Genomic DNA, 22,459 nt, shown 5'->3' on the forward strand with positions numbered 1-22,459 from the left:
CTGAATCACCAATGCACTGAAATAATTGGAGGTACCGTTTTTTTCAAGAAAAAAAAAAGTTGATAGAGATTCAAGTAAGTCAAGCATTTGAGATCGTACCCAAGGCACAACATGTAAGAACAGCTGGTCGCTCTTTGGAGTGGGGTTCGCTTTGTACCGCTAACAACGAACAGTCTCAGGAATGTAGCTTTGCCAATGTCTACTCTTTTTCCCTTCTTTTTCTTAGCTACCTCTTCATGTTTTTCTCTCTCCTTTCCGTATTTCCATGTTTCCTTTCTTCTGGTCCTGTACATTGTTTTATCTTTAATAAATTTCTCTGGTAGGGGCGGTTTCGACACTCCTCCCCTATTCTCATAAAAAAAACAGAGAGAGAGAAATGTAAGCATAGAGGTTGGTTACCCCCGTCAGGAAATGAGCATAGAGATGGTAACCAAGTAGGCTATAAAGTTTTTTAAACAGTGATAGAAATTGGATTTACTATGCTAGCTAAAAGAATTTTCATTTAAGGTATCCACACCAATTTAGCAAGTTTAAGTATAAGAATTCATGGAGTGAATTTAGAAAGAAAAATGTCAGTATTGGAAAGTTGAATTAGGAGGTAGGAATTGAACGTGGTTCCAGAAAAGTTCCAACCATTAATTGTAGCTAGTTTTGATGCTCTTGGAGACAAATTACCATACAAAGAGCAGCTGATGCTATGACTTCCCTAAGATGCTCATCTGTAAATAAAATCAAACGAAAAACAGTTGAAGCCAGACAATAAGTTGCAGTTAGCATCTGAACTTCAATGTGGACAAGTCTATTGAAGACAGATGGTGTTCTCAGATTGGCACCTTCATGTAAAAATCCCCCGCATGAAAGCAAGGACTGGAGCCCAAGATAATTAGATCTAAATCACAGCTATATATTATTTTCATGGATATGGCTGGCCCCAACTTTCTTTTAATTTGAGTGGCGCTTCACAGTTCTCCTGCACTTTCCTTCCCTTGTAGCAAAAAATAAAGCAAGGTTTAGTTTATTAAAACATGATATCATTTATCTGATTTATGCCAATGTCAGAAATGGGCTCAATTGGCTGTTCCACTCCTGAAACTGTGGATGTTGAGCGCTCTCTACTATATTCATCTGCGATTCAAAAAAAAAAAAGGGTCAAAGATTACGAGGAACCATGCATCTAATCCTCATACATAGCCAAATCACAAATAAGAACTAATTGAGTTGTCAGAAGTTATTGATCTCATATACCACATTATTAGAAAATGCAAGTCAGTAATCTACCATGGTTGATGTTTCTAATGTTCATATGTCATTGGATAATTTTTGGAAGATGGCACATATGCATAAACATACATACATATATTGTAGATCATAATATATAAGTACGAGACCTTCAAATCCTATGAATTGTCTTTTAGGTAATATAGATATTGTAAATCATGATCAACAGTATGTATTTTTTCATTTTAAAAGGATATTGTCAACTTCCTTTTTTCCTCCCTTTGATGGGGTACAACAAGGGAAGGGGAATGAGTCCGTGGTCGGGTTGAGTGATTACATAAGCATGCCACCATTTTTTGAAATAGAAAGCGATATGAGTGGTAGTAGATCCTACCACCTTGAGCTTCAAGGATTTTTACTACTAAGGCACTGTGGGCTACGGAACTACACTATGAGCTACGTACTAAGGATAAACTAGGATAAACTAAAGCAAGTGAAAGATAAAGATAAAAATAGATAAACTGATAAGTGTCTGATCGGCTATAAGGGCCATGTCGGAGAGTAATGTTGTAATATTTACACAATCCCTCTGTAACTTCTAGGCAGCCGTTTTCTTCCAATGTTGACATCTATCCCTTAACTTATAACTGCTCCCTTGTCCACATTCTTCTGGCAGTTACCACAGTAGGCTTCACTTATTCCTCCCACTTCCATGATCAGTCATGTTAGTAACTGTTCCACATTTTGCCTGCACGTCTTTGCCTCATGCTTGGTTGGTGCTCTAAGGTTGTCAGACTAGATCGGCCAGTATAAGTTATTTTCAGATCTGGTTTATACATGCAACCTCTACTCAGCCTTGGATAACCACTTGGTCAGCCTTATTTCACTATGCCTCGGCCAGGCCTGCATGGCACCTATTTCTAATTTGATCGGCCTACTACCGACCATTTGTTGTCATATTAGCCAATCATCAATCCCGACTGAGTCCCATGACTACTCCATGAACTCTCTGTGCCTATTCTTTATTATCGAGATTTCTCACCATTTTCCAGCTTCTGTCCTCGCCATGTGATCATTATTTGATTGGCATCCGGACTTCCACCACTAGTTGGGATGGAGTGTAAACAAGTATCATGTATCATTGATATTGCTGTGAAAGTAACAGAGGCTATTTATAATGTCACTATAATCAAATAAAAGCAACTAATTAAATCCATCAAGGTCTCAAATGGGAAAAAGGATATATTCAATATTCTACCACTATATTCAGTTGTTATATTGGTACAAGGCATTTCAAAATTCAATTGTACACAGAATATACAGAATTTAGCTTTACTAAGCTTTTATAGTTTCCTAACAAATTCATATAAATTACAAATATAATATATATTTTTTTCACAATGATGTATAATGTCTATTTATGTATGCCTCGAACCACAATCCTCGTCCCTCTACATTGGTCTGATGAAAGTACAATGAAACAAAATTTTGGAAATGGAAGTATTCCTCCACTTGCTCTTCAACTGGGTTTCAACATCATCTATATAGTTTCCTACTCCAGTACAGAAGCCCTTGATGCAGCAAGGGCAAATTGGAAAAAGCACGACCAACCTCATAACTACAACTGAAAAGTCTTTCTTATAGCAACTACCTAATATGGGCTTTGTGAGTTTTTTTCTAGTGGTTCCTATTAGGGCTGCCTCCCCTGTCCAGATAGCTGCAGTCAACTACATTATATCAATTGAATTGAATATTTACTGAATCCTTCTTGATTATCTGATCATATAAGCATTTGAGACACCTTAAAATGCCATGTCCAACCATTAATTTATATAGGATTAAAGATGCATGCAGCAACCTATGTAGTAGAGAAATCCAACTGCTAAGCTGACAACACTCAGGAAACCCTGTACAGAAATCGATGTCCCAGCAGCATCATTCCGGTCCATCTGGTCCCACCCTGCCCACATCACCTCTAAAAAGGCAAATCCCATAATGCCCAATCTCCATAAGCAACTCCCCCAAAATGAGGTTCATGTCACTAAGACTCTTCGACCAAGATAAGCTTTTCTGAGTCTTCACCACAAGAGGGTGGAACCTTGTCTGTGACCTTTATCCCCTTAGAAACATTCTTTAGGTCTTCTCTAGTCTATTTGTCAGATCTCTAAGATTCTAGACATACAGCAGGAGGAAGATGGAGTGAATAGGATATACATAACACCAGTCCCCAATGGCAAGAGTATTTTCTTCATCACAAAAGCTTCCTAACAAGCCCCCCACCCCACCCCCTCCCCCCCCCCCCCCCCCCCCCCCAAAAAAAAAAAGAGAGTATGGATCCTACTCATTAGATAAGATAGGCAAATACTTAAGGGAAAACCGATCACCTCAAAAACCAAGTATTCAGCAACCAGTTCAAGGGCAAACTCCAGATCATTAGCTCCAAAGAGATCATTTTTCACCAAGTCCACCCAAGAGAAAAGTGATCCACTATAAAAACAGTAGTAGATGTGACATTTCATACCTAACCTAAATCAGCTGCACCAAAAATATATATCGCAAAAGCACTAGAAGAACTGCAGGATCTAAAATAAGATAACACGACCCCCTCATTGCTGCCCAATCTCCTAATTATAAAGAAAGCCTTAGATAGATCTTCTTCCTACTGGAATTCTCTTGCTCCCATGCCAAAAGTATTGACATATTACAAGTTCCAATTTCCACACCATAATACGTTCTCCTTCTATATGGATAACATCTTTTTGTGAAACCAAACTTCTAGAGGATCAAAATGAACTATTTTCCTACTCCTCAGGGAGGTCAACCTCCTCGATCAACCTAACTTCTATAACCCCCCCCCCCCCAAAGGAGAAAAAAAAAAAACATGCTCACGAGTTTGGAATAACATGCCAGTTTCCTTTATTAGCATAATTTTGACACCAAGTGGAATCATAAGTTATCATAAACCCTGCATGCACAGTAATAGTTTTTAGAATAATCATAGACAGTATTCTGAAAATTTGCTATGCAACTCTTTCTCATAAAAGCATTCTAAATATTTATAACATTATTCATCTAGAATGTCATAACTCATAACTATGGGCAGCATGTTAGCCATTACAATGTACCAGTGTATCTGTATGTCTCTATTTATAAAGGTCTAATTTCATGTAATAGCTATCGCACTACAATATAATATGCCAGCATATTCAAATTGTTGTGTTTTAACCAGATCTCTACTGAAGCAGAAGGTAGCATGCAAAAAGGAAGGGTGTAAATGATGGAGATTTTCTAACTAGTTACAATTAAGCCTGCTTGAACTGGCATAAGAAAAACAGTCGGATGGGTGCTCCATTACCAAGTAATTTTTGGGTACTTCTGCATCTACAACTGCAGATAGTATGATTTAGTGGTCCCACCTAAGTGCACCTAAGTTTTATACTGGAAAAACGGGCTCAGATGTAATGCTTCAAGGTTATACTAATGGGCATGACATGCTTGAGCCAGACACCTAACAACATTTTCTTGCCGATCAAGTACATAGGCATTTTATAATCAGAGTAATAGACATATTTTTGCAATTGGAATGACAAGGATTTTGAACTTTTCATATCTGAGCTTTCTATTCTTATAAATGAACATAATACTGCAAAAATCACATTATAATTTAAAACAAGTCTAAAAATGGTTTATAAAACAGTTAACTAGATTATTTAGGATTGTTTTTGAAGTGCTTTCTTATGTTTTTACATTCATGTGTTGCTATCAAACTCAAAGACTTCACCATTACAGTGTATTGCAAAGCTTACCAAACATTGTGTTCAAGGAAGTTGGAGGTGGAGTCACCATAAAGTTTAAACCGAGGTAAAAAGCCATCATTAAAACCAGCGTTACCATACAAAAAGTTGGAACTGCCAGTGCCCAATACCTGACAATAAAACCAGTCATCAGATAGTTTAACCAAGTTCCATTAATTCAAATGACACACAAACAAGGTGATGATTTTATGTGAAGTATGAAAAGTTACATCACCAAAAGAAACAAGACTATGTCCTTTGTGCGAACATATAAGCTAAAAGGCCACCCATTTAGTGAAGTTAGGCAAGAGACCTTAGATCTTCCATAACATGGTAGCATATGCATTAGCAAAAAATAAAAGATAGGTTTTTCTGGATAAGCAAAAACTATTAACGATCTAGGCAACTTTGACCTCTCAAGATTGCGATTCATAAAGACAAGATCGCACGGACTAAGAATAGTAACGGATACAGGCATATCGGCGATCCCATCATACGAAAAATCTAACAAGGCAGTAGTCGCCCGTCACCTGCTTTACGCAATGCCAAGCAACACATCGGTATAAAAATGGCAATCAAGAACTCACAAGACCATAAGAACAAGATTCATTGAGAGAAAATTTACTGACTTGCTGGGATAATAGGTGATCCCCAAATAACGCAACCAGGGTTCAGGGGTATACGCCCACACCAAAAAGATAACTGCATCGAAGAAAGAAAGAAGGATCCAAAGAAGTTCTATCATCAACTCAAAAGGAATAATGATAGAATCAGCGTAAGACAAGAGGAATAGGAGGAGTAGAGGTACCGGTGGCGATGACGGTGGTGATGGAACCGACGAAGCCGTAGACCTCGGAGGGCTTGGGGCCATGCTCCTCGGCGAAGCCCGGGGCCTTCTCTACAGGATCGAAGACGGACACCGCCGCCCGCCGCTCCCTCAGCAGGCTCAGCGTCCGCCTCGGGCTGCTCACCACCAGCCACGACGGCGACGACGGCACCTCCTCCGTCGCTGTCCCCCTCTCCATCTTTTTCTCTTTCTCGCGGTAAATTAGCCGCGTCCGGTCGTGCTCTAATGAAAGGTATTCGACCAAGAAGGGCACGGCGAAGGCGGGGTGGGCTCACTAATCACACACTTTAGCAGGCCTTTCGGGGCCATAAAGTTTATACAGGATAGAATAAAGAGTAAAATCTAATGCCACATCGCAAGATGTTCAAATAATACCCGTTGGCCTTTTGGGTGAGTCCTAAATTATTATAAATAATATCAAAAAAAACTTGATTCATAATCTATGTGGATTAAAAAATACTGAAGGATGGATTCATTAGAGCGAACCACAAACCGATTATGATGGTTGTGATTAGATTTGAAAAAAATTAAATTCTTGGCCGACAAAGACATCAAAGAAAAAAAAATTCATTTTGAAGCTTTGTTGGTTTTGCAAGCTTCTTCACCGATCCTTTCTGGCATCTTCACTGCATTTTACACTTCATCATGGTTTGTCTAAAATGCTGTAGCTGAATAAAAGATTTATCCCACAGAATTTTATGCTGGTCGCCTGCTTTGAGTATATCAGACACTCGAGAGCAAATCCAGAAAGCTGCAATAGCAATATGCAATTAAGGAACCGAGACTTTGATATAAAAATATTAATGCTAAGATCATTCCATTATGCTGCAACATTAGCTGGGTTAAGAAATCGTTTTATTTATCTACAAAAATAATGCCATTTTCTTTTATCGTGTCTAGGATAATCCCAAGCCTACCCTCAATTCTCTCATTTTTCTTAGGTTCATAAGACATTGCAAATACGTCTGCATCCTTTGATCTTTCAGCTATCAGTTGTCCAATAGTCCTACAAGCATCGTTGTCTATAAGGGATGGCAAAGTGTTCCTGAGATCTTTTGCATTGCTGCTTGCAACAGAGATGACTTTGCTTGTCCCCCGGTGTACTACCTTTGCATGAATGAACCTCTTGGAGAAGAAAACATTTAGCATGAAGGGCCGCATGTACATGTCCGTTCTTTGTTTCCATGATTTTCTATTTGGTTTCTTTGCAGCTTCGCCTCGAGATCTGCGAGTCCAAGCAGCATGAACCACACCAGCCTACATAGAAAAATTAGTTAGAAAGAGATTGCTTAATAGATTCATCTAGGTCAGATCATACACAAAGTTTTGCACAATTTGAGGATACAAGTCTGAATAACCAGGCAAGTGCTTAAAAACAGGTGTTGGATATTGGTAAATTTTTCATAAGAGCGCTAAACAAGATGAATGGTGCTTGTTAGTTGCAGATAATGTATTGTTGAAGAAGGAGATCTAGCAGGAATTCAGTGTTGAAATAAAAATGTAGAGAAACAAGTTGTAGGATAAAAGTTGAGGATTTTTCAAACCAAAATAAAGAAGAACGGGCTTTGATTTAATAGCAACACTATTGTAAGATGATAATTTGGCAGAGACAATTAGCAAGTGAAGGCTACAATTACCTTTTACTTATAACAAACAAATATTTAATCATCTTATCTTTACAGCGATAAGAAATGTGAATGTCCATGATCTTTATTTCGATAAAGATTATACTTCCACTCATGAAAAGGTGGCATCTTGAAGAATTTTCAATTCCTATAGACCTAGAATTTGCATATCATCCATTCATCCTTAACTTTATTTCAGCCTAAACCTCCGAGAAGAAAACAATTTTTAAGGAACATTTTTCCGCTCATGAAGACATATCATCAGAGCTTCAGTTCCTATAGAGCCTAGGTTTGCAAAGGATCTACTAAGGCCCCCTATCCTTGACCATGTCATTTTGAAATCAGTGTCCAAGGATTCTCCAAAGAAATAAGAAGATGTCATACATGTCTTGTGGACATATATGGATTAATTTTCAATATAATGAAACCATTTATGCAACAAAAGAACCCTTCATAAAATGTTCAAATGCTACGATTTATGTCTGGGCAACAAAAAAACTAACTTATAAGAAGAGGAAGCCATCTTGATACATTAAGTTTCTTTTTCATTTTAATTTCCTATCTATTATTAAATCTTGAAGTGTGAAAAGTCCACGTTGCTTTAATAGCTAGTGAGGAAAGTCTCTGAGTCATGCAAGATTAACATTAAGAAGCCATAGTTGGTTAATAGATATGGTAAGGTAAGTCATGCAGACAGTAGTCATTATGTTTGTATTCTGACTTCTGAGTATCTAGGCATCTACATACAGAAGACCTTATGGTTATGGCTTGATACTAGCTCCTCAGTTACAGGAAGTCTTGTTTTTCTTTTTCTTTGGTGGGCTCCACTTTTTCCTTCTTTCTCCCCATGCAATTTATTTCCATTTCTTCATTCTATCCTCTTTTGTTTTCCTCTTATTTCTCCTCTTTCTTCTTTCTTTCTCTTTCATGGTCCCAAGCAGCAACAATAACAGCAACTGGCACCACCAAAGGTGCAGCAGTGAAACCTACCTCCCTTCCTCCTCCTTTAGTTAAGGTAACCCTCTCCTTTTTGCTTTCTTAAGATTTGGTTTCACTATATATGGTGCAAGTAAAAGAACAGGCTATGTGAGTTCAAAATTACAAATGGACATATATATATATATGGCTCAAGTAAAAGAGTAGACTTTGTGAGTTCAAAATTACAACTAGACATACAGTCCCACCTCATAATAAAGGTACCTCTAAACCCTGCAATCTGCAAGTCATCCCATGCATGCCAAATCTAATATGATTTATAAATATGTAAACTAGATTTATACATGGACAATACAACAAAAATACCCAACCATCTAACTAGTAAATGCAGCAATCTGAATATACTCACATATATAACAAAATGGGATTGTCTAAGTTCACAATTAGAAAACGGAATTTGGTAAAAACCAATGATAGAATTTGTAGTCTCATTTCATCAAGCTGGGTCATTTTGAACCTCGTGTCCTACAACAAGAATCCAAGAATTAAGTATTGTTTGCTAATGAAGTAGGTAACATTAGCTAAAACAAACATTTTGGGATTTTAGAAAATTAGAAGAACCACATCTGATATAATTTACAAATGTGATGATTTCTCGTACTTGTAAACTACTAAGACTTTCAGAGAATACTTAAAATTAATTTAACCATTCTTACCTAGTCTAATCATAGTTATCAAAGCATACCGAAAAAGTAGTAACATCACCTGGACTTATATTTCAAGAAATTGATGCTTTAGTCATGCTCATCAAACACAAATACCCTCGATTCAAAACGATTCATGCTTGAAAAGTAATTGTATAATGAATAATATTTGAATTTCCATTCATTATGCCCCTTCTCCTTGTTTCATTCAGAACACTTGAAGAATTTTTCAACCTTCCACTAACCACTTAGCAACTACCTTCTTTCTCTCTTCTATATGATCATGTCCTGTCAAAGCTTTAGTAGACAAGAATCCAACTGATGTAGGACAAAATACATCCAGAAAGATTCTATTTTCCTAACTATATAAATAAGTTCAATTCCACAATAAGCTATTTAAAAAAAAAAATCAACCAAGCAAGCAAACTTGGGCTTGCCGAACCAGAAATAGCTTCCAACTAAAGTTCTTGCGATGTCATACACTCAATCCACCACAATGAATCACTCTAAATTAACCAAAACTCAAACGGATTGTTGTCTTAAATGAGAAACCCACAAGCAAATTCATATTACTAATTTCCCCATGAGAATCATCGCGATGAGAGCCAAGAAATTACCAAAAAGCAATAATTCTTCCATAAACAAGAAAGGGAGGGGAAGAGGAAAGATTCTGGAGCACTAACCTGGTGATTGGGTACGACGGGGGAGGGGGCTTTGATGAGATGCTGAGTGTAGATCTTTATGTTTGGGATCGACGAAGCCCACGAAAGCGAAGAGGGCTTCGTCCCCGAAGGACTCCCACGAGCCCCAAACGAAGACGGACAGCAGAGAGCAGAGGAGGAGGCGACGGCGGCAATGGAGATGGCCATGAGGGTCGGCGGCGCGCGAGCGGTGGCCGTGGACTGAGAGGGAGAGGATCCTGCCCAGTCTCGAAGAGAAATCCTGCGATCAGATGTCCCGCGGAGAACTGTTTTGTGGAAAATTTTCCGCGTCTAGGGCAGGCCTGCGTTGGAAGTTGGAAGTATATCACGGCCTTGGACGAACCCGGTTTGCAATCAGGCACTGAATACTTTGGGATTGTAAATGAATAAATTTAACAAAACTAGTTATTTGATTACTTTCTATAAAATTTATTTCATCTAAATTAACAGATTGTAAAACATGAAAGATAAATTTTATAAATATAAATATTTTTATTTTCTAAATATATTTTATAAAGAATCATGTTTTGCAATTATTTATTTTAGAAAAGTATAAAAAAATCGAATAGCTGCTCAAACTATAGGCGTAAATGAGTTAAGACGAGCATAAACTATGTCAACCTAATCCAATCATAGATAGCACACCGGTGGTTTTCTTTGGAAGAACCAAGCGTATGTTCCTTCTTTTCTTCGTCAACTTCTTTTTTTCTAATTTTTTTGACTGCACTCATGCATATTTTGTATGAGGCGTTGTTATATTTATAAAAAAAAAATGGCGTACCAGTATGGCTGTAGTAGAACGAGTTTTGAACAGAACTGTTTTGGTTTGGAACCTAACTCAAAAAAATTTAATCACAAAACCATGCTTGGCCATCAATAGCAAAAAGGCACCATACTTACCTATCTAGGCTTGTGGAAATACAGGGGGCTGCAGGCCTGCAGCAATCTTGGATGGCCGCTGGGGTAATATCATCAGGAATATTTTTCCAATTTTCATCCAATAGTTGTCATGACGGATAGTACTTACAAGTCGAATCAATTAAACTTCGGTAAGAACAGCGATATACAAGGCCATGGAGTTCGTATTGTCAAGAGACTTGGCTAAGGTTTGTTCCCTTCTATTTCACCTCTACATCTCAAGCAGATGGTGCTGCTATTTCATACTACAAGGACTCTAGTTAGATTGCACTGGTGCTGTTTCATACTCGGTCTCCACACTGATGCTATTTGGTTATTATGTGGGTACGTTGGATTTCGAGGCCGATTCGACGTGCCGAATGTCGGTACAGCCTTTATGATACATATGAGTACCAAACTGATATAAAACAGTATATTTGTACCATCCAATTCGATACAGTATAATATATATTGGTAAGAGCATATACTACCACAACCGGCCACCTGTAGACCAGCATCCGCTCAAACTCAACTACCAACCAATAAATTAAAAAAAATATATAAAAGAAAAGTTAAACAATTCAAAAACGTGCCCTAGCTCCTTATCATATCTGTTTCTGTGTCTTCAAAAATGAGTGCTAGTTTTTTATTGATTTTGAAAAGTTGGATTGCCTTGGGCATACATTTAAGTTTCCATTTATGCTTTTGAAAACAAATAAAAATGGAAGTGTCAGCAGGATTTTGGAATTGAAATGGGAGAATTATAAGAGCATGCATGTTAAAAAAGCACAAATTCAAGCTTGAAGAAAAGAAATTAGCACAAATCATTGACCTAATATTTGTGTTTCTAAATTTCAATACATTGCATATACGGTAAGTGCATATATCCGAGTTCTTGGATTTTTGGATTTGAATATAGCAACATTCAAGTTCTATCTGATAAGAAATTGGAACTTAAATATAAAATTTGACTCCAATCCGGTAAAATTATTAAAAATGTATATTTGATTAATCAAATATAAGAAAATTCATAGCCAGTCGCTCAATTGACGGAACTATAACTTTTAGATCCTGTTGTCTGAAACTTTAATACTCGCCCCAAGTTTCAAAATTTATCTAATTCCCAGTCCCTAGCAGCTGTACATACTATGTAGTTACAAATAATTGCGTATACTCATATAAGTATAGGAAGAGATGGTACAACTACATGCAAGGAGAATACAACTGTTTGCAAGAACTAGTATATTTACAATGTTAAGTGTAAGCGCGTGCAAATCCTATATAGATGTGTGCAGGACTACAAATAAAATAATAATGGTCTAGAGACCACATGTTAAAATCCGATCAAGGACACCTATAAGAAATTGCCAAATAGATTTAGTTGACATCTTTTGGTAATATGTAAAAATTTGAAAACAAACAGTTCAAAAACCTTGAATGATCAAAATCATACTTAAAAGACTCGATCAAAATGCTCAACTCCTTGAACTTCTAACACCTGGACTTCCACCTCTCTTCCTCCCCATCACGCACCTGTACCCTCAGCTCCCTTTCTTCCTCATGCAATTGATTCATACTTGAATACTCATTCTTAATCTAAATCAAATGCAACAACCTCCTCTTGAACTTCTAGCACCTCCTCGACTTCCACCTCCTTTGCTTCATACTCTTCCTCTCCATCACTAGCCTCCCCGTCGCGCAATTGTACCCTAAGCTCTCTTTCTTCCTCGTGCAATTGCTTCCACTTGCTCACCCACGCATCCCATTCCTCCTGCAACATCTTCCTCTTTTTCCTGTCTTGCTCGCTCAATTGCAGGGACACATCTTGATCCTCTGCTTCATACTTCTTGCTGTACTTCTTCAGGTTCTTTGCAATCTCATCCTCTTTCTCCGCACTCAAGAGTGATGGTGGCCTTGGGCGCCATAAGAACTGTTTCATTATAGTTAATTTTAACAAAAGAAATCCAATAGTTAGATCGCACCATACCACAGGCCAAATGAAAATTTCATGCCTAGGACTAGGAGTCGTCTTTACCTGATAGAAATGATCCTTTGGGATTCTGTATAGCAGCTTCCCGTTGAAGGACCATATATGAAAACCATTTTCCATCTCATGGACAGAAGTAACAGAAGTTGCAACATACCTACATAGTTGCAAGTAGTTAAACACTTATTCTCTGAAAAAGAAACTAAATCCTAGAAATTTAATTAATGCATCCATAATAGAATGAACTTCCACATAAGCAGATTACCTTCCTGTAGGATCCCACTCAATGTCAGTGGCCATAAAATGCTCGCCTGTCGCCATAGTCTCTAACTCATCAACATTGTAGAACTCCAATTGGCCATTGAAACCCTTCAACCCCGCAAGTACAATGAAACGACCAGCAGGAGACCAATAGAGTGCATTAGCCTGCTTGCCCTTGAGAGTTGCAAGCTTTGAGACTCGACCTGTGTGGTGAGCAGTTCTCACGGAATAGAAGCTTATGTCAGGCCGAGGACTATCACCATGGATAACTGCAAATCTGTGGCCCTTAGGCTCCCATGCAAATGCAACTATCTTGTCATTCTTATTGTCAAGCTCAAGGACCTCTATTGGGATATCTCTTTCCTTAATACGGAAGAGCTCAAAGCCAGTATAGGTGCTCTTCTTTGTTTTAGTATATCTGTCAACCTTAACAGCAAGGTACTCTCCATTGCTCTGCCAATACATTTTGCAATCACTGACACTGAAAAGGTTTTTCTGTCTTAGTTCTTCTTTGCCAGGAATCTGAACAAGGCTCACCTGTTGACAAAACAAGAATTCCTCAAGTTCACTGAATTACATAGAAACCATAAGCAACTAAAGAAACACTGTATTACCCTGGCAGGCTGGTTTCCACCACCTAACTCTGGAACGAACAAGGCTATTATGGGATCAGTAGGAGACCAGTTGAAGTCCACCACATTTTCGACTTTCAAAGACTTCTTATCAATCAGTGTAAAAGTCTCTGTTTCATAAACAGAAATTACATTCTTCCCAATCCTAGCAAAATATTTGTCCTCTCTGCCACCAGCCCACCTGAAATTGAAAGGCGTTCATAAGGACCGGCACTCGAGGACCTACGGTAGTGACCATACCATAAGTGCAGATGCACTTGTATAAATTAAATTTACCTAAATATAGGCCATGAAACTCCAGAAACACCACCGCTTCCACCAGTTGTAAATTCATCTGCATTTCCTTTGAAGTCTCGCATCACTTTTCCAGTTCTCACATCGAAAATATTTAGTATAACTCTCTAAAAGAAAATCTTGAGGACATCAGACACAGCCAAGAGAAGAGAGAGAAAGAGGAAATGAGGAATAGAAGAACAAGGAGCAGAGCAAACAGATATAAATACTCACATGTGTGTCACGAGGATTGCTGGGTTCATGGCTACTGTATGTGACCAAGTATTTCTCCCCGGGAGAGAAATCAATCAGTTTAACCTGTTAAATGTGAATAACAGCCGCAACATAAGCAAATAATCAGTAAATAACATTAATTAAGTAAAACTATCATAACTTAACGACCTGTGGATGGGCAAAACGCATTAATCGGTTAAATGTAGTAGCACCTCCCCAGACAGCAGCGCCCTGCCTATGAACTGTTGCCAAGTATGTCCCAAGAGGTGACCATTGCACAAAGCTCTCTGTCCAGTACTGCCAAATAGAGAAGACAAGAACTAATCCATAATTGCCTTATAATGGTCATTCAAGTAACCAGTAAACCAAAATAAGATACATAACAAATCTGATAGCAGGTAAACAAATTTGTAAGTTTCCAATGAATGTACGGCATTATTATAGTATGAGAGTTTCTTTGATAAAACATGTATAAGATGAAAATATGTCCCCTCCCAACTACGAAAGCAATGCTTAAAGTTGATCAGAGCAAATAAACGAGACATCACATAGATGAAGGGAAGAAGAAGAAGAAGAAGCAGCTAATAAGACATGATCACCACATGGAAATCAGCAACACTAAGTTTCTAAGTGATAAAATCTTCTTGGTTCCTTGATCATCGAGTCCAACAATTTCTTGTTTCACAAAAGTAACACTGTACTATCAAACATTCACTCACTTTTACAAAAGAGTATTTTGTTGTTAGAAGAGCATTATACAATATAGAAAATTTGGGAGCATAGCAAACGCTTACCTGACGACGATAAACAAGGTCAGGCATCAACTGCCTGGGGTCATTCCAGAAAACCTCAGTAAATGTACCAGCACGGATAACAAACTGATCCCTAGCTTTCTCATCAGTTAGCCACTGCTGTAGATTTTCCTGTAACATAGCATGTGCAAGTTTAAAAACGCCACCATCACATCTTCAGCGAGCACTTTGAATTGAGTATGCATCAACATGCACCTAGCTTGACATTTGATTTACCAATATAGTGACCATAATAAAGATAACTTAATCATGATAGGGTATACAGCTCTTCCACCAACTGAAGGTAATAACTTTGTGGACAGGGAAAGATTATTTGACTATCAATTATTGAACCAAACTTGGCAATAGTCTGAGATTGCACTCTGTGCTAGTCAAATTGGTATGAACTACTTCCAGAATGGAAAGAATCATTGGTTATCACAAGTGGGAATAATAACCCACTTTTTCCTCATTCCAAACATATTTCAGAGATTTAAAATATGCATTTCATCTTTCATGTTTCTTTAACCTTTTTCTTAAGAATAATAATGAACTTTTTTCTAATAAAAGTTATATACTGGATCCACTTAATCAACTTTAATCACTTGGTGGAACCCACCCACCCCCTCCCCCACAGAACCCCAGTACACCAAACATGAACCCCCAGTACAGAATGCTACATGCAGAGCATGCCATGGAGAATTTGATCAGAAACCGACTTCATTCATGGATAAATAACAAGTCCAAAGACTGGATTTCAACCATCTTCACACAAAACTAATGAGATTCATCATTAAATAAGTATTGTAGTTTCTTTAGTAGATTTTTTCCTAGCATTGCAGTATTTTCTAGGAATGCATTATGGCCATTTGATTAAAAGAACTACTGGAAAAGAAAATTGGTTCTTTTTAACTTCTTACTAACACAATATTCATTTTTAATAAAATGTACAAGAATATGATAAAAAATTAAAAGGTTTATCGTCATTTAATTGAACAGAATCAGCCAGGCCAGATCTGAATAGAATTAAGAATCAAAGAAACAAAAGAACATATGAAAATCAACAAGAAGGCAAAAAGGCAAGGCAAATGTCCCATGGAGAGCCTCATTGACAGGGTGAGTAGAACAATTAACTGCAATACACTACTTGTGATACATTGACAAAGAAAACAGAATCATGGTTAGGCCCATACTTACATTTAAAAAGAGCTTTATACAATAATCATTTATTAGTTAAAACCCCAACATATCAAATACTGTAGGGAAAAAAAAGGGGGTCATGGACCGGTGGCATGTAGTAGATGTGCCAATTTTAACAGAATTCAAGTCATGATAGAAGAGATCTTATAATTGGGTTCGTGAAGAGTGTGTTTTGTTTTGCTTCTACTTTTAAAAAGGTCTCATAAAAGGAGAAGCCAAAAGCTAGATTTCCTAGCTTTTCCTAAAAGTGCCTTTTTGACTTCTCTTCTTGTAGAAGCACTTTTGAGATATTGTTACCAAGCACTCTGCACTTGCTTTTCGAGGAAGCACTTTTCTTGCTCTAAAAAAAGTTGCAAAAGTAACCTTTTTTAAAAAAAAAGTAACACCAAACACGCCCTAAGTCATCTGGCTAGATTTAGTTGACATGCAGCATCAATTATCAAACCAAAAAAGAGGGAGCACATGAAGATGAAGGAAAAATGAGAGAGAAAAAAAGGAGGAGAAAAGGCAAAGAGGAATTGTCATAAGTGCTCCATATGGTATACCACGTACTATGTATACAGATATAAACATAATATACAATAACAAACATAGTATTTTAGGCTTCAACCATGCCAAGACGGCCCATAACCAGCTCGACTAGCCTGGCCCGAGATATTGAATCCAACCAGTTAAATCCATCTTGCATTAAGGCCTGGGAAGTCAAGCTTCAAACTGGTTCAATCCCATGTATCAGGTCTAACTTTCACTTCTTTCAAATTATTATGAGTTCAATGGTAAAGATACTGCTAAGTATTCGATGAATTTCTTGAGTTCTATGGTTTTTGTGAATCCATTTATTGCTCCCACACCCAAATTAACCTCCACGCCAGCTCATGATCTAAGTAGCTAGTACCAGTTCTTAACCAGTCCTATCTCCATTGATTGGACAAAACTTGCTCCTTTATCATGTATGTGTGGGCCAATGCTACAAGGAAGACAAAGCTAGCTTGCGCACATTTTGCACCATTTTGAACTAACTGCTGCCATATTAGAAGGGAGCAAACTCTATGAATAACCTTCCTATTTCTCACCACTATCAGGTTCATTAACAAGGACTAAAACACTAAAAGCATTGCTAGATCTTTCGATACACGACCCCGTTGCCTAATATCGTCATAGTCCCACTGCCGCCCCCCCCCCCCTCTCCCCAGAAAAAAAGAGAGATATAAGAAGCACCTGTTCTCATTTCTTACAACAGCATGTCATACCAAGAGAACTTGCATCATGTAAGGACATGTCAATTGTTTTGTTTAATGAATACAAAATATGAATTTCATTGGCTCCCCTTTATGCAAACCAAGGTTCGCCGTACCGGGTCCGGTAGGCAACCGATACGCCTACCGGACCGGTACGGTTCCCGTTCATACCGAAACTGGCAAGCGCTTCCCCGCCAAAGACGGGGAAGAAGAAGAGAAGGAGAGAGAGCGCAGGAAAGAGAAGGAGGGAGGAGACTTGTGGCCGCCATCGGAGAGCCGCGGAGGGGCGGCGGAGCCCGCGGGTCGCGGCAGAGGCCGTGACTTTTTAATTTGAAAATTTTAAGGGAAGTCGGCATATCGGATTTTAAGGAAATTTTAGGGGAGCCCCCGCGGGCTCCGCCGCCCCCCCCTCCGCCGTCCCTCCGCGGCTCTCCGATGGCGACCACAGTTCTCCTCCCTCCCTCTCTTCCCACGCTCTCTATCCTTCTCTTCGTCTTCTTTGTCCCCAGCACAGAACCGGCCCATACCGGTTTTCACTACTCCAACATACCGGTTACAGGCCGGATCGGTCCGAACCAGCCGGTATAGGCCGATTTGTCAGACCTTGATGCAAACACTAGTTAAATATCACCCTAAGAAAATAAAGCAATGTTGAAGGATGCAGATAATCCCTATTAAAGCAACAAACAATAAAAACCAACCTAAATCAGGCTGAGCTTGGTTGCATGTCTTCCTAGAAGATACAATTATTTTTATATTACTTAATATCATCATAATAGTCAAAAGAAAAAGAAACACGTCTTAACATTCTTTTATATCAGCATGTCTTGCCACAAGAATTTGCTTGTGTCAGAAACTTTTTTTTTTGAATTACAAAGTATGAATTTTATCGGCTTCCCTTGATACAAATACTAGTTCAATATAACTTTACGAAAATAAAGGAGTGAAGGATGGAGATAATCCCTATATTACATCAGATAATAAAAAACAACATAAATCAAGCTGAGGTTGGTTGCAAGCCTTCCTAGAAGATGCAATTATTTTCATATTTTGCATCAAGTCACAAACCTGAATATTAGTTCACAAATTAAAACAGATGATACTACCTTGTCACCTAAAAATAAACTCAAAATACAAGCCAGTACTAAAGAAGCTTACCCCCGGAGTGTATGGTTTGATTTCTGCAGGAGTCCACTCATCTGGAATATTCATATACTTTTCAAAGTCATCGAACAAATTAACTGCAAATATGTGAGATTTATCCAACTTATAACCATTTGTCTTTTCCCTCGCAAGTTCTGCTTCCTGTTTTCATGGCAAAAGAAAGGTTGGGGGCAGACACTGGGGCATAATCATGAAATGGGGCTAATAAACAACTTAAACAAAATCCTCCTCAGTTATTGATCAAAATTGAATGGATTGTGATATTCCAGTCCCTTGTACTTCACAATCAATGCCCGTAATAACATAAAAGGGACATCAAGTGCACGTGGTGGGGGAAAAAAATCAAAGAAAAATAAAATAATTTCCAAATTTTGGTGTAAATTACCTGAGGGGTACTGTACTCAATGAAGCAATATCCCAGAGTTTTTCGGGTTTCCGGATTCACTGGCATCCAGAGTCCTCCTTCTCTTATCACACCAATCTGACTATATATCTTCCGGATAACACCCTCAAGCTTCTCAAATTTCTCCGGAGGGACCACCGGCAGATTATCCACCACAATGATATTCCCAAACCCAGCCTCAAATTCCAAAGGATCCTCCTGGTGGAGATCCTCATCATCATCACTGCAAAGTTCAATTTTTCAATTAAAAAAAATTTAATAGCCATGCATTAGACAAAATAGAATGCAGCTTCCACTAATTTTATGAATGAGATTGGAAAGAAACACAAAGAACAGTGGGCTAGGGTTAGAGTTAGGTTTAGGGTTTGCTTCAACATGGCTAGAGATCCTCATCATCATCGCTGCAAATTTTAATTTTTAACAAAAATCTTTCAACATAATGCAGTAAGCAACAGAGATAGCAACTTTTAGTAATTCTGCGGACGAAATTGTTCATAAATACAAAGAACATCGGGCTACAGTTAGATTTAGGGTAAATATTTTATCAAATTACCTTTTGATGCCGAAATCTTCTCCGGGTGGGAGTCGGATGGAATCCAAATCAACTGAAGATAGATCGATTCCATGACGCTGAGCAGTTGCTTCGATATCGGCCATGGAAACCACCTCCGCCATCTTCTTCGTAACAGATACTAATATCCGAACACTGCTAGAGAAGAGCAAACTCCAGTGAGAGATGGGGGGGAGGGAGGGATCGAGGTAATTTTTTCTTCTGGACTGTAAAGTCAAAAAAAGCTAAGACGAGAAATAAACGGAAATTTCGAGTAATAAGGAGGAAAAATAAGAAGATAAAACCCACAACCTGAAACCATCCAAGACGCCGAGGAGAGCGCTACCTTTTTTCGGGAGGGGACCGAAAATAGAACCCCAGTTTTCTCCTTTTCTTTTGGAGAGCTGGAAACCCTAGCCGTCGGACCTGTGAGGAGAGAGGAGCGAAAAATGGGCTGGTTTCGGCCGGGTAGAGCAGAGCCAGTAGTCGACCGGAAAGGTTCGGTACAAGGCCCAGATAAAGTCGGCAGGCCCACCTACTTTGCTTTGAGATAAGTAAATCATATTGAATTGACGTAAGTTTTTGTTTTTAAGTACAACAAGTGTGAAGGGTTCGTAATGGTATGGTTGAAGAGAGGGGAGTAGCGCAGGCGTCCGTAGCTCGTAACAGATGGCCTCAGTTAAAACTGGCATCGCGAAATTCCAGTCCCGACTTTAATAATCTCTAATATTTTAGCCAAGGCTTTTTTTTTTTTTTTTCCTGCGGGAGAACTAATCCGCTAACTTTTTTTTTTTTTTTTTTCATGATACTAAGTGCAGCCAACAAAATTAGAAAAAAAATATTAGCAGAAAAAATAAAGAGCATCTATTTGGTCCTTCTATAAAAAAAATTTAAAATAATTAGTCGCAAAGAAGACCACTCAATCAGCTGCACTGTTTTTCTAAGCTGCTCCTTTGGAGCCTCAAACACCATACCCTCACCGAGAGCTATGGCTCAAATCTGCAATGCGATGCAAATTATACTTGCCGTGCTAAGACTTCATTAGCCTCTTGAAGTTGTTACAATTGCCGATATAGATACATTGGCTTCCAAATCTTCCATCGATGTCCATGTTGGATGTCGAGAAAGATGAAAGGTATCGAGTTGTGCACTACAATGCAAATGGATCCAGTTGGAAACAAATCAAACTTCATGATGGTGTGAGAATATGCGCATAATGCCACTTGTATACTTGTATGTATGCATCAAAGGAGATGCAAGAAAATAGTGCAGTACAAAGATGTGCATCAACCATGAAAAGGTATGCATGATGCCCTCTCCTTGACGATATGGTAAGCTCCTTAAGAGTCTGAAATAGAACCATGGTCATAAGTTTTTGGTGAATAATTTAATGGTGATTCAGTACAATTTTAACTATGTATGTATGCATTGTTAACTTTTAGGCTCCTGAGTTCTCCACATGCACCTATATAAATTGATGGAATGATGTCCGTTGCTTCTGTGCTGCTCTGCTTGTTTCTCCCCTTCTTCCTCTTTTATTATTACTATTATTATTATTGTTTAGGGCCTCCTTCCTCTCATTTCTTGCACACTTTGAAAATTTAGCAAAGCCTTCTTAGCTTCTTCCCCTATGGTGATGCCACATCATACTCCTCTTCATCGACTATGCGACTAGTGTACTCTTTACTATTGCGCCGACAATCTGTCTCTCTACTTTCAAAGATGTCTGCTTTACTATCCCTTATGCAGTCCTCAACTCGATGACAAGTCTCCTCATCTTAATGCCAAATAATGCAAGTTAGGCTTGTAGGACCCTCCTTTGTGCATGGTTGTTTGCAACTTGTTACAATTGAGAATTTAATATACCATCAGCAGGGCCGGCTTAATCCTTAGGCGACTGAAGTGGTTGCTTAAAGCCCCGCCTCCCAAATACATTTATTATAGTAAGTTCCAATGTGAGCATCCAAATACATTAAGACCCCCCAATAGATTTAAATGTATTCAACAATGATTGGGCATAAAAACGTTGGACTGGACAAACAAAAATCTTTTTAGTTTTTTAAAAATCTTGCCAAAATTGAATTATATTTGGTTTGAATTGGACAAAGTTTGGCGATCTTTTTTTTTTATAATCTATTATAATGTTTCCAATTTGGTTTTTTTGGTCAATATCATGCTATTGACATGCCCGCGACGTCCAATCCTTGATTCAACCATGGCATGAAACCCTAATACGAGAACCCTAGTGTTAGTTGCTCGTGATTTGTGCATCAATTGAGCAAAAGACGAGCATTAAACAAAAATTGGCAGGCAAAGTACAGACTTGTGTACCAACAATAGCATGAAGCAAGGACTCACCTCCAATATTTTTCTCCGAACAAAGATGCAGCCCGTTTTAACACATGGACTAATTTTGATGGGTGAAGATGCAAGTAACCAGCATAGGATCTAGATCTTTTCATTCTCATTTTTGGCCTCGCGTGAAAAAAAATCAATAGGTAGGAAGATTCGTACTCTTTGGGATGGCACAATGGACTAAGGGTCAAAATCTTAATTTTTTCTTGTCAAGACAATTTTTTTTAGGGTAGTTTTTCGAATTTCGTACTTCAAAACTGGTTGCATTTTAGATGATAAATATTTCATACAGATCATAGCGTCTCTCTCTCTCTTTATATTGGGTAAAGTAGGGTGATATTTGATGCACAAAGGTCAAAACAACCTTTCCTACAAAAATAATTAAAAAAGATCATTCATGCAAAACCTAAAAATGAAGTGGCCATTTTTATTTTAATACTTTTTTTCTTTTTCTTTTTTTTTTTTTGGTAAAAAAATAGGAGGGGAGGGGGAGGGACCAGCCCACCCGCGTAGCAGCCCCATTACTGGGCCCCCCTTCCACCAGGGAATGTTCGATACAGGTCGCAGGTTTCGCGTGCCTTCCCCGACCCGTGGGCTCACCCCACTGGGTTCACCGCCTCACGTGTGGGTACGTCACCCCAGCGCCACC

General features: G+C 38.4%; 3 protein-coding genes across 5 annotated transcripts; all 3 read right to left on the reverse strand.

The window, feature by feature from the left end:
• Positions 1-556: 556 nt before the first annotated feature.
• LOC103704672 (phosphatidylinositol N-acetylglucosaminyltransferase subunit P-like) lies at positions 557-6,337 on the reverse strand. 2 transcript variants are annotated; one of them, XR_005511923.1, is made up of 5 exons: positions 5,821-6,337; positions 5,642-5,714; positions 5,025-5,143; positions 834-1,125; positions 557-719 (listed from the first exon to the last, which is right to left on the reverse strand). XR_005511923.1 is itself a non-coding variant. In XM_039126525.1 (4 exons), the coding sequence occupies exons 1-4, from the start codon at positions 6,035-6,037 to the stop codon at positions 1,019-1,021; spliced, it is 516 nt and encodes a 171-aa protein (XP_038982453.1). In that variant the 5' UTR covers positions 6,038-6,337; the 3' UTR covers positions 577-1,018. The 2 variants fall into 2 exon arrangements, 1 of the variants encoding a protein (XP_038982453.1); XM_039126525.1 differs by having other exon boundaries at positions 577-1,125.
• A 287-nt stretch (positions 6,338-6,624) lies between these two features.
• On the reverse strand, positions 6,625-10,111 carry LOC103704673 (50S ribosomal protein L18). Its single transcript, XM_008788064.4, has 2 exons — positions 9,808-10,111; positions 6,625-7,116 (listed from the first exon to the last, which is right to left on the reverse strand). The coding sequence occupies exons 1-2, from the start codon at positions 9,991-9,993 to the stop codon at positions 6,715-6,717; spliced, it is 588 nt and encodes a 195-aa protein (XP_008786286.2). The 5' UTR covers positions 9,994-10,111; the 3' UTR covers positions 6,625-6,714.
• A 1,815-nt stretch (positions 10,112-11,926) lies between these two features.
• LOC103704674 (eukaryotic translation initiation factor 3 subunit B-like) lies at positions 11,927-19,936 on the reverse strand. 2 transcript variants are annotated; one of them, XM_017842177.3, is made up of 12 exons: positions 19,802-19,936; positions 19,459-19,611; positions 18,888-19,128; positions 18,497-18,643; positions 14,904-15,032; positions 14,278-14,406; positions 14,110-14,193; positions 13,879-14,003; positions 13,585-13,783; positions 12,975-13,507; positions 12,758-12,866; positions 11,927-12,652 (listed from the first exon to the last, which is right to left on the reverse strand). In XM_017842177.3, the coding sequence occupies exons 2-12, from the start codon at positions 19,578-19,580 to the stop codon at positions 12,314-12,316; spliced, it is 2,157 nt and encodes a 718-aa protein (XP_017697666.2). In that variant the 5' UTR covers positions 19,581-19,611; positions 19,802-19,936; the 3' UTR covers positions 11,927-12,313. The 2 variants fall into 2 exon arrangements, with proteins under 2 accessions (XP_017697666.2, XP_008786288.2); XM_008788066.3 differs by having other exon boundaries at positions 19,768-19,925.
• Between the last annotated feature and the right edge of the window lie 2,523 nt (positions 19,937-22,459).

The sequence above is a fragment of the Phoenix dactylifera genome, chromosome 5 (assembly GCF_009389715.1).
Source record: "Phoenix dactylifera cultivar Barhee BC4 chromosome 5, palm_55x_up_171113_PBpolish2nd_filt_p, whole genome shotgun sequence".
In the NCBI taxonomy this organism is placed as follows: Eukaryota; Viridiplantae; Streptophyta; class Magnoliopsida; order Arecales; family Arecaceae; genus Phoenix; species Phoenix dactylifera.